Consider the following 14,751-nt stretch of genomic DNA (forward strand, 5'->3'; position numbering starts at 1 on the left):
AGGACATATACAAGAATCAACCAATGAATGCATAAATAAGTAGAACAACAAACCGATCTCTCTCTCTCCCCTCCCTCCCTCCTTTCCTTTCTCCCCCTCTAAAATCAATAAATAAAAAAGGTAAAAAAAAAAAAAAAGAAGAGTGATCTGGTCCAAAACATCTATAATGATGACACTGAGAAAACTATGAAATTTTAACATACACTACATTGTATCAATGTTAAGTTTCCTGAATTTGATTATTTTCATGTGGCTTTGTAAAAGAATGACTTTGTTTTTAGTATTGTAAATACATATCAAAATACTTAGAAGTAAAGGAACGTGTCTCAACTTACCCACAAACGGTTCAGAAAAAGATAATATGTAAATATGTAGACAGAAAAATGAATGATAATGCAATAAGCCAAAGTGCTAACAATTGTTGAATCTGAGTATTTTTTTATTCTTACAATTTAAAATTATATCAAAATAAAAAGTTAAACAAGTATTACCACACCTGTAAACTTCTTTTAACTAGGAACCTTTGCACAATTTCCTAGTTTATTATATGTGCAATAGAGCAAACCAGCTTTCTTTTACTCCTTTCTCAAAATAAATTACACTATTGAGTGGATACTTGTAAATTTGACCCAGATAACTCAAGTAAGTATAAGCTGGAAAGGATAGTTTCTAAAATGTGAATTTCACAGAAAAGGATAGAAACATTTGGATGTCTACCAGGGATATGATGTTCTCCAGTATAATACACCCCTGCATTGTACATTTCAGGTTTTTGATACATACTGAAAAATGCAATCATTTAGAACCACAACAGATCTGAATACAATCAGTTGGAAAACATGAATAAGCAGTAATACAAAAATATTTTTAAGCTCAGATTTTCAGAAGTTTAACATTAGTTCTGAATTCTTAAACCATATCATTCTTATTTCTAGGTACTTATTACTTAAATAGCATTTCAAAAAACATACAATTCACAGCTTCGCAAATATTAGTGGTTTACTTTTGGAAAGAGATAATTAAAATTTTTGAATCCAGGGAAAAAAATGGAGGCACTTACAGATGTCTGGGACATACTTGACTGTTGTGTGACACTTCCTGTGGGGGACGTAGATGGTCTTCCACTGGATAGACTTGCCTAAAATAATAAGATCTTTATAATATGTCTATAAAAACCTAAAGTTAAAAACATTCTGGTGCCAGGATACCGCAAAACCACAATAAGAGTCAAAGTGTCTATGTATGAACCAATTAATTTCACAGTCAACATGGATTAAGCTTTGGCCAAACAGATTATGAAAAAAACAAAAAAGATGAATGGTGGAAACAGAGGACCCAAAGGCTAATCTTATTTTAATAGCTGCAGTCATTGTCGGTTTTACTCTACAGGCCTCTGTCTTCTCTGAAGTGGAATCACCACTCCAATGTTACAAAAAAGAAACTGAAGCGACATGAAATGCCAGTGGGTTTCAGTTTCCTAACTCAAATCATGAACGGGATGTTATTTAAAATCACACTACCAAAAAAGCACCAGCTGGGGATGTGTTTACAATAAAAATAAACCTTTTTCAGGTTCAGTCAAGTGAGATCCTCCTCTAGTAAGATTTAAGATTAAACCTCACATATAATTTTATTTAAATAAATAGAATAATGAAAATATTTTTTAAAACACAAGCATTTAATCGTTAAAATCATCCTGTTATCAGTATGACTAGATTTTAGAAAGGTGCATATGCATATCTTTATACAGAAAATCTCTGGAGGGATACATATGAAACTGGTCTGCTGGCCACCTCTGAAGAGTGGAAAATAGCAGTGAGCATAGGAAAGGAATACTTCCGCTTTACCTCTTACAAACAATTTTATACTGTTTTATCTTTAAGTAAGTATAAATTATATGCACACTGAAAAAAGCCTCTTTTTGTTAAAATGTAAATACAATTCATGTAACCCTAAGTATTCACTCTTCTACCTGGAATTTCACACACAAAATCATGACACTAGCATAGCATTTCTGCAGTGCAGATAAAAAGCAGTGAGACAAAAAGTTAACAACAGAGTAACAAAAAACATACCTACTATTTTTTAAATTAACTTCCACTTGGCAGCCTATTATAGTTCTTCAAGAAAAAATTATCATGACATCTTTGGACTCTGAAATAACACCCAATTTATTTATTTTCTGTAACTATCTGCAAACAATGTCAACTTTGGCCTCGTAAGTCTTCATTTGTTTCAGTCTCACCTGAACGGCAGCAAGGCTCTGGAGCTGGGAGCTGCTTAAGTGCTGCTGCTGAAGAGCTGCAGTGTGCAGCATTAGGTGCTGCTGCTGAGCTGCATACATCTGCTGAAGGTACTGAGCAGCTGAGCTGGGGGGGCGATGCAATGCCTGTTGAATTACCTGTGATAAGTCAAGTGAACCAATATCAAACCATAATATTAACCATAAAATAAAGTATTAAAAAAGAAAGTTTAAAATTTCACTAATTTAATATTCAATGTCATGGAGTTTATTAACATAGTTCTAAATTATATAACACTAGGATCGTGCAAATTAAATCTATACAAATTAAAATTACCTGGTATATAGACAATTCACAAAAGAAAACGGGGCCAAACAAGCATTTGAAAAGATCTTCAATCTCATTAGTCGACTCAATTTACAAATTAAAACAGGATCACTATTTTCCAATTTTCAGATGTATAAAGATTTAAAAAGATACTACTACTAACTGAGAGAAGAGATACTCTCATAAATGTTTGTAAGAATGTAAACTGGTAAAAGCGTTTTGAATAAGGGTGGAATTCAGAGCTTGGCTACAGAGGAGAATGTGTGTGACCCTGCAGCCTCTGCAAACAGTACTGTACATCAGTGCCGTCCAATATAGCAGCCACTAACCATGTGTGTCTCCTGAGCACTTACAATGTGGCTGGTGCAACTAAGGAATTGAGTTTTAACTTTACTTAATTTTAATTTAAATATAAATAGCCACATACAGCTAGTAGCTACTGCATTGAACAGCACACATATATCTATATTTATTAACAAAGAGAATTCCCAAATATATCATAAGGTGAAAAAAAAGTCAGGTTACTAAATAGTGTAGAGAGTAAATGTCTTATTTATTTTAAAAATTTTGAATAGTCAGTAAAACATTAAAAGACTACTGATGGGTAACTGGATTGGGGTGATTTTTACCCTCTCGTTTATACTTTCATTTAAATGTCCGAAAAAAACCTTAAAATGAGTAGGTATATTAATAATCACATAAATTACACAAAGCAATTTACCTTTTAGGAAATTACTAATTACTACCTCAAATATAATATTTCAAATATGTAAAAATGTTTTTAAGTGTCAGATTCCTTGTTTCAATTGTTTCAATATATTATAGAATAAAACTGTTCTTACTAAAAAAAAATTTTTCTGAAAAAGTGTTACTGTGACTATTTATTAGGAAAATATAAAATCTGAGCCTGAAATTTCCTAAACAGATAAATGTAGAAAAATCAAATATTGTAATCACAGAGGAAAATCCTTTACCTGTCCAAACCAGTAAGTCAAACTATGCCAGTCCTCTATAACCACATCCTGAAGTCACACCATGCCCACGGTGGTTCTGAAACAGCACAGAACCCTCACACCAGCACCAAGCCGACAAGTTGAAAAAAGCTAAGGGAGTAATAAAGCTATAACCTACAGCTTTAGGGTCTGAGTCAGGACACCCTGAACCAAAAAGCCATGCATCTGTTTATCCAAATTCCAATGAAGCACATTTCCTGGTGGTGTTTGTTTTCACGTGTTCATTCATATCTCATCTCTCCAACCACAGGGTTCTACACTTGCTACAGACTCCTGTCCAAAGTCAGTGGAGGCTTCTGAGCCCTAGTTGCAGGGGATTATACACCAACATTAAGTAGTTCAGAATTATAACAGTATGTCTTTCGTTCAGATAAGTCTATATATGTTCTAATTCCATAACAAATGAGTAATCTATTTGACAGACACTTTTGTCAGAGTGTAGTGATTTTTCTACTGTCAGCATAGTGTTTCATTAGCATTCAATGCTACACTCATGGGAGAGAGACTTTTTAAATACAAGTTAAAGATATAGCACATTGTTCTTATTTGTTCCTCTAAAGGAACCAGGAAAATAAAGAACATTCACAGGACTAAAAAAGAAAGCTGGAAGGTATTAAAGAACTACTTACGTAGTTCAATACTGACTTGACCGTATTGTAGGGGAAGCAATTCTATGATATCATACAAACTAGTGTTAGTGCTATTTGTGAGATACATCTGTATCTATGCATTTCCAGTAACAATTTACAATTATAGTTGATGTACAGTAATATATTACTTTCAGGTGTACAACATAATAATTCAACATCTATATACATTACAAAGTGATCACTAATACAAGTCTAGTAATCTTCTATCACCATACAAAGTTATCATTGTTGATAATAACCAACAATTTTCCCTCTGCTGTATATAACACTATTTTTTATTAACACATCCAGCTCAGGAACAAACTAGAGAACAAAATGGCATATTAAAATATGTCATCTGTATGTTAAAAGATCTAGATACTGTTCTTTATACCCCTTGCCTCAGGGAAAGATGAAGATCATTAAAAACACATTCTGCATCGCAGTTTGAACTTTTGAACTGACTGGGTCTCCAACAATTCTGACCCATGGTAACTTCAGAATCCTAAACCATACAACAGTTAAATAACCACTATCCCGGAATATCCACTCTAGAAAAATGAAAAGGGAGAGGACTACACTGCCAAGTTATTTTCAGGGTACAATACAATTATGGGGAATGTAATGAGAATAAGCTGGTATAATGGAAAATATAAGAACCCACAAAGTGGATAAGGGCACAACTCTAAAATGAGAGAACCTACTAGCTTTGTGAGTTTAGGAAAGTTATTTAGCCTACTTAAAACATCAGTTTTCCCATTTGTAAAATGGAGATAATAGTAGTATCTAATAATCCATGCATAACATTTATCAAATGCTTGGCCTGTAACAATTGTTCAGTAAATGTTAGTGATTATTACTTACTACATTTAATGTGTCCACATAGACCTAGATGCTTCCTTTAATCCTCATAGTAGCTAATGAGGCAGATGGTCTCATCCTCATTTTACAGTTTCCTTAGGCTACTGTGGTTCCCACCCAAGACCACATAGCTACTAATGATAAAGAAACTGGAACTCAAAGAGCACAGCAGACTGCAACGCCCATGCTCTTTTCATGCAATACCAGATTGCCTCAACTTCCATTATTATAAAGGTTAACCAAGTAAACTTCATTTTATCAACTAACCAAAAAGCCTAATATTTTTCCTAGTTAAATATTCCTTTGTACCTCTGCCTCTAAGAGCTTTAGAATAAATCCTTCCAGTTAGGGTTCTTAGATCACTTAGGTTTAAAAACAAACCTCTTAACACATCTACAGACCTGAATAGATCTCCCTAAATCTGTATTATGGGTTCAAACATAAAATAACCCCCCAAACTTAGAGTCATTCTGCATGTTGGGACTCCACATTGTAGTGGCTGCCAGAGACCTTCCAATTATAAGCCACACTCTGACAAGTATAAGCCCTCTCAATAGAATGATTATTAAACACATTAAACACTGTATTTTGCCGTGTATATTGCACTCTTGTGTATAATGCACACCCATGTTTTGGTGTGCATTGTACACTGGATTATTATGTCCATGGCATGTATTCATTATACCCATGGATAATGCACATCTTATTTTTCCCTCAAAAATTTGAGCAAAAAAGTGCACATTCTACACAGTAAAACAAAGTAACTTTTTGACTATTTCAAACATTAACAATTCTAACTGTACTTATTTAGAGGATACCATTTAATTCATTGGATACAAAACAGGAGATTCACCAGGCATAAGCAAAAGTAATGACATCCTAAGTCCAGCCTACCCACCATTATAACTGAAATACCTGTACAGCATGTCGGTCTGATCCGCTGTAGACAGAGATCTGTGGTTGCTGCATTCGAGAGGATGAAGTGGTGATGGTGGTAGTGGTGGTGCTACTGGTTGTTGTTGACGCAGATGATGTTCCAGGGTTTGGTTCACTATCCATAGCTGTACTGTGGTCCTTAAGTCTGGCAGACAACACAGAGGGTTTGTATTGGCAAAAGCATTATCTGATGTGTCTTAAAGAACACTTAATAATTCCAAAGAAATAACAGTCTAAGTTTCTAAGAAGGCCCTCAAAACACAGATAGCACACAGTCACCATAAACACTTTGAAAGAAAAAGTACTTCACAAATATATACCACATTTAATACCTAATGCCAACTAAATTTAAATTCAAATGGTTCAGGATATATGAGTCAGATAAAAGTATGGCCTCAAGTTTAACTTTTCATTATCAAAAGAAGATGACTGTCTTGAAACCAAAACAGGTGATGAGTGAATACTAAACTGCCTAGGCAAATAAATACTCAAACAATATCAGAGTACTTTAAAATATGCACTTGTATGTTTATATTATTTTGACTATACTAATTATAAGTTAAAGTCATTCTTATCTATATATTAAAATACGGTGCCTAAGGGCTCATGGGAGTTAGCTTGGTTTTTGGTTACCATATACACTTGCTTTAAAAAGAAGTTCTCTTACAAAATAAGGTAATAAAAAATGTTAAAAATCACACTGGCTTTTTCCTGAACAATTTTATAACACTGTCTTTACTAAGTCTAATAAGGAGAATGAGTTAGACTTTCTAGCAGACTACTCTGACTGCATAAATAGAGAAGCTGACAACTATTTCCCCACTTCCTTACCAAAAAAATCTTTTTCACAAATTGTCCCAAATCTTGAAAACAGCATAATTATACCACTTTCCTCAGGTATGGACAGTAAAGCACATTTTTGTACAAGACTCTGATATTTTCCCCTCTAATATATATAAACTCACTTCACTATTGTATAAAATTCCATTACATATGGAATTTGTATCTGAATAAATTCTAACATTTTAAATCAATTCTGAGGGCCTCAATGTTGTTAGAAACTAGAACTACAAGTAGTGTTTGTGTAGGGTGAGAAATGTACCACAATGGTGAAAAGCGCACAAGAACATACTGGTTTTATCTACCCTTCTTACCCGTCTTTCTTCAGAGAAGCAAAATCTGGCCCGCCTCATATTAGCAGCATTGACAAGAATGTAACAAGAACACTTTCTACTTCAAGAAAAGACAAAGGAATTTGGTACTAATTGTGCACGCATACACCATTCCCATACCGTGTCCTTTTATGTAAAAGTTCTCTTTGTTCTTTACATCACTCATGTAAATAGTATTTATATGCTCTTCAGAGAATCAAGTGTTTTTTAAAAATCTCGATTTAGTAAGTGGTGAAAGGAAAAAAGTGGGGGACAAAAGCTGACTACACTTACTTCTTTGATTAGTAAATGACTCATACATCGTTAGGCTTTTCTGTTGGTTTTTTAAATAGTTTTTCAAACTGCCTTCCAGTCATCAAATCACAGCATCTCACGATCACTGTTCAACATCATAGAGATTTAGTGGTAGATAAGGTAAACTTTTTCCAAACTACCGGCTGTCAAGACACTTCTGAACCTCGTACCAGTGATACCAAAAAGCCAGCTTAAATTCTGGTCCCTTTAGAGTGCTAATCCGCTCAGCCATACCCTCAAACCCAAACCCTACGATAAGCAGTTCAGTAACTAACCAAAAATGGTCACAGAGAATCCAAACTGTAGGCACAATTCTAAACATCGGTGAGCGGAACCGGCCAAACCACTGAAAAGCCTTTGGATACCTGGCACAAAAGAACAATTTGTGTAACTCCACCGTCTGTGCACAGCAACGCCTGCAAAACACAGTCGGCAGCCCCGGTGCACAAGAGGCCTACCAGTCAATACTAAGTTTGCGTCCCTAACTATGCATACCATCACACAGCCACACAAGAATGTGGCCCTCTAGGGACGCATGAACACTGCAGCCAGAGACCCGAGGGAAAGATCTTCCCTTCCCAGAGTCTTTTCAGCCTGGCCAGACCCACGGAAGCCCCCGCCACTGTAAGGCCCACGCCGGGACACCTACTCCACGCTTCCCGGGGGAGGGGTGGGCAGCCCCCACGTCTAGGGCTCTCCCGCAGAGGAGTGGGGTGGCATTGGAGCAGGAAAGAGGGGAGCGAGAAGGAGGCCTGGCAGTGCCCGCCCAGCCCTGGGCAGCCTCCGCAGGCCCCCGGCTGACAAGGCTGCCCGCGGGGCCCACTTGCAGGGATGACAGCACCTGAGAGGCCCACAGGGGTTGTCCCTCGGAAGACCCCAACTGCCGGGGCCCAGCGGTGACCCCGGGCACAGTGCCCTGCTGATCCGGGACCAGTCCGCGGAGGAGGCGCTCCCGCCTGGAGGTAACAGGACCCTTACAGGTCGCCTCCCCACAACCCCCCACGGGGCCAAACGGGCTCCTCCACGATAAGGGAGCTCTCGGGTCTCCCCTTCCCTGCATTGCCCGCAAAAGATCCCTGAGCATTCCCCTTGGGGAACATGTCGCTGCCCCCACTCGCCCCCCGGCTACGACATCAGTCACCAGCAAGCCACTCACTCCGCTTCCGCCATCTTCTCTCCTCCATCACTAACACAGGCTGCGCATGCGTCCCCCCGCTCCCCCGGCGGGACGGGCGGGGGCAGGGTCGGCCGGGCCTTGGGCCCCCGGGGTCACGTGGGGTCATCGGCTCTCAAGCCCCGGCTTCAAACTGAGGCCCTGCTCCCTCTGGAGTTGACCGGGTCTCCCCAGTTTTGATCCAAAGTGCCTTACCTCCAACTCCTCGCTTTCTCTTGCCAAGGGTCTTCCTCTTGGGGGGGGGGGGGGGGCGGGTTCTGTAACCAAAATAAGAAAAGTTCCGCGTCAACTACTAAATTAAAACTTTGAGTATATAAAGCATACCAAAGCCTAGGAAAACTGCAAAGAATGAGGTGAAAGAAAGTTATCTGAAGGACTGGATGCTAAGGTCTCAGAGGGAAAGGAAGATGCCTTCATGGTTGCAAGGCTTGTTACCTAGGGAGCATTGGAGTTTGGGGTTCCGAACCAGCACTTTCTCTCTCTCAAAGATAGTGTTCAGGGTGCTGGTGTGGTGGGTGGTTAAGAAATCATCCTGAACCCTGGCTGGTGTGGCTCAATGGATTGAGAGCGTGCCTGTAAACCAAAGGGTCTCCAGTCGGATTCCCAGTCAGGGCAGGTGCCTGGGTTGAGGGCCAGATCCCCAGTAGGTGGCATGCAAGAAGCAACCACACGTAGATGTTTCTCTCCCTCTCTGCTTCCCTTCCCCCTCACCAAAAATAAGTAAAACCTTTTTTAAAAAATCATCCTGGTTATCCCATGTCTTTGACATGAATGTACTGAGCATTTAGTAGGGGTTGCAAACTAGAATAATACCACAGGGAACAAGCAGAAATGGCCACAGTTTTGTTAATGTTGTTTATTAATAGATACAGATAGATACTGACATAGATATAGATATATAGCAACTACTGTGAGGCAGAAAGGGACAAAAAGGTGAGTATAAAAAGTCCCTTTCTCCCAAGAACAGCCTGATGGAAGAGCAAAATATGTGGGAAGGGGTGCAGAGCTTCCACGCCCTCTCCAGGTACCTCACTCCCCCAGCACCTTCATGGGTTCACCAACCCAAAAACTCTCCAAACCCTGTCCTTTGGGGTTTTTTTTTAAGGTTTCATTATATAATTATGTTTGACTAAATCATTGGTTATTGGTGATAACTGATTCAACTTCCAATCCCTCTCCCCTCCCTTGAGAAGGGGGAATTAGAAGGGTTTTAGGAACTCTGTGCCATGAATGGAGTAGAAGACCTAATGCGTATTTCTTATTATAAATCACAGTATCATAAGCCCAAAATGACTACCACAAACCCATAGGCTAAATACAGTCTGTTTTTGTACAGCAATCAAGCTAAGAATGGTTTTTACATTTTCTAATGATTGAGGGGGAACATCAAAAGAACAATATTTTGCAACAAGTGAAAATTACATGAAATTTACCTTTCAATGTCCATAAATGAAATCTATTAGAACACATTCATGCTTGTTCATTTATATACTGTCAATGACTGCTTTTGGGCTATAAGGGCAGAACTGAGTAGTGGCCACAGACAGTATGATGCTCTACTTACTATCTGGCCCTTTACAGAAAAAGTTTGCTGACCTCTATTCTATGTCACTGATCACCCAGTGCCAGACTCTTTCAGATTGATTAATACAGCACACACACTGTCCTATGCTTCAGCTAGCCCATGATTGCTCTCATAGAATCCTATGTGATAAGACAAAAAGTCCACAGACCCAGATTTGTATACTGTGCTCACTACTTTACCAAGTAAGCCACCTTGGCCAAGTGATTGAACTGCTCCTAGTTCTATAATGTGCGTAAAAGAGGAGACAACAACACCTTACAAGATTGTTGTAAAGTCTTAAAAATCAACATGTAGTCTAAAAAGTCCTCTTTTTCGTTTTTAACTTTTTATCAAGATCTTTTTTCACCAAGATCTGCTCAATAAATGTTACTGAGCATGCCTAATACTCAGTAAGTTTTAAATGCTTGTTAAGGAAATGACTGACTGCTTGAATATTTGGATGAATGAGGCATAAAATTCTAGTATACCCTGTAAGTTGGAATGACACTATGCATAGACTTGCTTTGTCTTTTACTTGAAAGTAATATACTGCAACAAAGTATTTTTATTAAACCAAATAGTATTGAAGCCGAAAAGACAGTCTCTGGTCTTGCCACCTTTTCAGTATGTTAATCACAGGCTTATCAGTCTTATCTTCCCATGTATACCTGTGGGCGGCATGGTACACAGTCAGCTGTATCTCCCCAGGTGCTGAATAGTAGGAACACTGAACATTAAAACTGGAGGGACATTAGACATCATGTGACCCACACTGAGGAAGAATCCATGGCAAAAGAAATTGAACTCTGATCTATCCACCCAGTCCAGAGTTTTTTGCCTTGTGGCCACAAGGCCTTACTTCAAGCGTGCAGGTGCTCAACTAACGCTTGATGATGTTATGTACTTTCACTTTCATTTTGCTTTTTCGTGTTTAGTGTTTGCTTAGCATTATGGCAGCCTGAAAGAGTTGTTATAAGCAGGGCTTTAGAATCAGACAAACTTAGATAGGAATCTTGGCTCTTCTACTCACTAGCTGTGTGAACTTTTGCAATCCTGTATGTTCCATCTTCAAAATATAACCTCATCTCTACCATGAACACATGAAATCATCAAAATACAGATCGAATGGTACAACCTTACTATCTCCACTGTTATCAGCCTAAGCCCAGCATCTGCTTCCTGGACTGCTGCAGTTGGCTGCTAACAAGTCACCCACCCTGCTTCTACTCTTGTTCCTCTATAGCCTATTCCCCAGCCAGCAGCCTAAGTAATCTCTTAAAACTAATAATCAACTCTGGCTGGACAGCTCAGTGGGTTAGAGTATTGTCTCCATATGCCAAAGTTGTGGGTTCAGTTCCTGGTCAAGGCACATACAAGAAGCAACCAATGAATGTGTAAGTGGAACAACAAATGTTTCTCTCTCTTTTTCCCTTCCTCTCTATCTCTAAAGTGAATTTTTAAAAAAATGTAAATCAGATTATGTCACTGCTCAGATCCTCCAATGGCTTCCCATCCCACTTAACAAAGAGCCAGAGTTTTGTCTTATTCATTCTGCCTCAGCCACACTGGCCTCCTTGCTTTTTCTCCTTTGCTCCTGCTCTTCTGCAGTGGGAGTGCCTTTCACACAGATCTCACTTCCTTACCTCTTTCCGGGCTCTACCCACTTATCTTCTCAGAGAGCACTCCGTACCACCTACCTTAATACAGCCTTCTCATCCCTGTGCCACTTTACTTCTCTTCATTACACTGCAATGCTCCACACGTTATGTTATGTACATATTGGTTTACTTATTCACTACTCCCATCAACCTCCAGGTTGTAAGCTCCACGTTTTGTTTGTTGTTTTCCCAGTTGTTAAACATTAAGTGCTCAATAAATGTGCATTGAATGAATGAAGTTGCTTAGCCTCTCTAATCCCCAGTTTCCTAATCTGAAAACTAGGAATAATATTTGCTACAAAGTTATTGTTGAAGTTAAATAAAATTGAAATAATGTCCATATATAGTAGTGCATAATAAATGCTGACTTTTGTTGTTATTTTGCCCAATATTATGCTAAAAGTAAAGGAAAATAATCCTCTTACCCTATTTCCAAAGGTTATGATTTTTAAAAGTTACAGTGCAGTTTTTCCTTTTTAAAGTTAGCAGTTACATTTTTTAAACTTGCATCTGCTGTATTGTAAAGTATTTAGTGTCAGTATGAAGGAACAGATATTTGCCTGTATATGCTCCTAAAGTATTAAACTAAACTGTCATATGACCCAAAAATCCCTCTTCTAGGTATCTACCCAAAAAACTCTAAAGCATTTATTCAGAAAGATATGTGCACCCCTATGTTTATTTCAGCATTATTCACAGTGGTCAAGACATGGAAACAGCCAAAGTGTCCTTCAATAGAGACTAGATAAAATAGATGTGGTACACATGTACAATGGAATACTACTCAGCCATAAGAAACAAATGAAACACTGCCATTTGTGGCAACATGGATGGACCTAGAGAATATCATGCTAAGCTAAATAAGTCAATCAGAAAGAGCCAAGAATCACATGATACCACTCATATGTGGGATAGAAGACTGAAGACACAGAGAACTGAATGGTGGTTACCAGAGGGAAGGCAGGTAGAGTGGTAGTAAAGGGTAAATGGGGCCAAAAATAGGATGACAGAAGATGATTTGACTTTGGGTGGTGGGCACACTATGCAATATACAGATCATGTATCATAGAAATGTACACTTGAAACCCATATGATCTTATTAACCAATGTCACCCCAATAAATTTAATTTAAAAAAGAGGACACCTGGGTTCTCGGCACTCTGAGGGCCAGGTTGGCTGGATCTCGCTCAAACCCTTGGGTGCTACTGGCAGTTCGAGCAACCCTTCTCTGGCAGTTTCTGTCATAATACTTAGGAGAGCAAAATAGAGTAAAGGCCAACATGATCTTAAATGTTCCATTTGGGGGGCTGGATCAAGGCAAAGCACTTCCACAGCGGCTTACAGTGGAGGCGTGCTTTAGACACATCCATCGTAAGATTAAAAAAAAAAAAAAGAACTGTGCATTTCCAGCCAGTGCTCTTCAGCAGTTCATTTAACCTAAATGAACTCATCACTAAATGATCATTACTAAATCAGAGATAACAGTAATCCTTACCAGATGAGCTTTAGGGAGAAATTAATTAATCTAAATGTGATTGTGTTTGGCAAAGTGTTTTTATGATTGCAATGCACTACGTACATGTGTTTAAAGTTTATCTTACTGCAATATACTGGAGAGACATTTTTTAAAAAGATTTTATTTATTTATTTTTAGAGAGGAAAGGGAGGGAGATAGAGAGAGAGAGAGAAACATCAATGTGCGATTGCTGGGGGCCATAGCCTGCAACCCAGGTATGTGGCCTGACTGGGAATCGAACCTGCGACACTTTAGTTCGCAGCCCGCGCTCAATCTACTGAGCTACGCCAGCCAGGGCAAGACATTTTTTTAGAATAAGAATTCAGAAGGTTTTTTGTTGTTGTTGTAATTGTAGAAATGTTCAAGGGCAAGACCAGCAGGGTAGGAGTTGCGGGGGGGGGGGGGCACTAAAAATTGATTCAGGAAAAGAATAATAATTCACTGTCTATTTATATAGTGAAATTTTGGATTTAAAGGGTATTTTCCGTCAATAAACTTCAATGGGCTTTGAAATGTTTATTTATTTTCATAACATTTTGAAGTCAGTTAGGTTAAAGTTGTCATTTGCTTCCTGAAAGGGAAATAAATACAGAGCAAGTTACATAACCTGCTTGAGTCAAAATTAGAACAAAGTCTTTCAACTTTGCCATGGAGTGCTCAGACTCGAGATTACACTCCACTCCCACAGTAAGTACCTTCTTTTGCTGGAATCATCAAAGGTTTGGTTTTACCAAAATACCTGCTGGTCAAGCAATTAAAATATAGAAAATCTGTCATCAAATAATCATTAGGAACCCATTATCAGGAACTCATTGGCCACATCGAATCCTCTAAAATGCAGGCCTTGCTTCACACTTAATGAAGTTAAGAGTCTGCATCCACTTCTGAGGTCCCAGTGCTACCATTCTCGTCTATTCTGGGCCACCCTTTCCTCTGTTCTCATCTGAAGAACAGATATCTTTCATCCTTATTTTCCCTAAAACTTCAGCTGATTTAGGACTAAATCATAGGACTAAATTCAAAGCCCCTTCCTTGGCTTACAGGGTCTTTATTTTCTGACTCTGAAGCCCTTCCTCTGCTTCCAACTGCCTTTATATTTAAGCCTCATTGAATTATTCACCATTCAGACATAAGCTAGGCCTTTTCACCACTATGGTTTTACACTCAGCATTAATTCCACCTAAAACAGCAATAAGAAGTTGAGGGGAGACAGAGAAGGCTATACTTGTTGAATACTTACTGAGTGTTCTACACACAGTATCTCTAATTTGCACAGCAAGCCCATGAAGTAGGTATTACTATCCTCCATTTTGCTGATGAGCATACTCATTTCAGTGGGATTAAATAACCTGTCCAAGATCACA

General features: G+C 38.6%; 1 protein-coding gene across 11 annotated transcripts in view; it reads right to left on the minus strand.

The window, feature by feature from the left end:
* PHC3 (polyhomeotic homolog 3) overlaps window positions 1–8,669 on the minus strand; it is a 75,958-nt gene extending 67,289 nt beyond the window's left edge. For 8 of the 11 annotated variants that reach the window (XR_006787192.1, XM_045851552.1, XM_045851551.1 and 5 more), the window contains exons 1-4: window positions 8,632–8,669; window positions 5,989–6,154; window positions 2,246–2,401; window positions 1,061–1,138 (exon numbers count right to left, since the gene is read on the minus strand). Coding sequence is in view for 10 of the 11 variants with exons in the window: in XM_045851552.1 (XP_045707508.1) it covers window positions 1,061–1,138; window positions 2,246–2,401; window positions 5,989–6,154; window positions 8,632–8,645 (414 nt within the window). In the remaining variant the exon portion in view is untranslated. Of the gene's footprint in view, window positions 1–1,060; window positions 1,139–2,245; window positions 2,402–5,988; window positions 6,155–7,163; window positions 7,187–7,750; window positions 7,841–8,631 lie in introns of those variants that run through there. The other 3 variants (XM_045851546.1, XM_045851545.1, XM_045851548.1) reach the window with 3 other exon arrangements.
* Between the last annotated feature and the right edge of the window lie 6,082 nt (window positions 8,670–14,751).

Source organism: Phyllostomus hastatus, unplaced genomic scaffold (assembly GCF_019186645.2).
Source record: "Phyllostomus hastatus isolate PE091 unplaced genomic scaffold, TTU_PhHast_1.1 phas_contig_86, whole genome shotgun sequence".
Classification (NCBI taxonomy): Eukaryota; Metazoa; Chordata; class Mammalia; order Chiroptera; family Phyllostomidae; genus Phyllostomus; species Phyllostomus hastatus.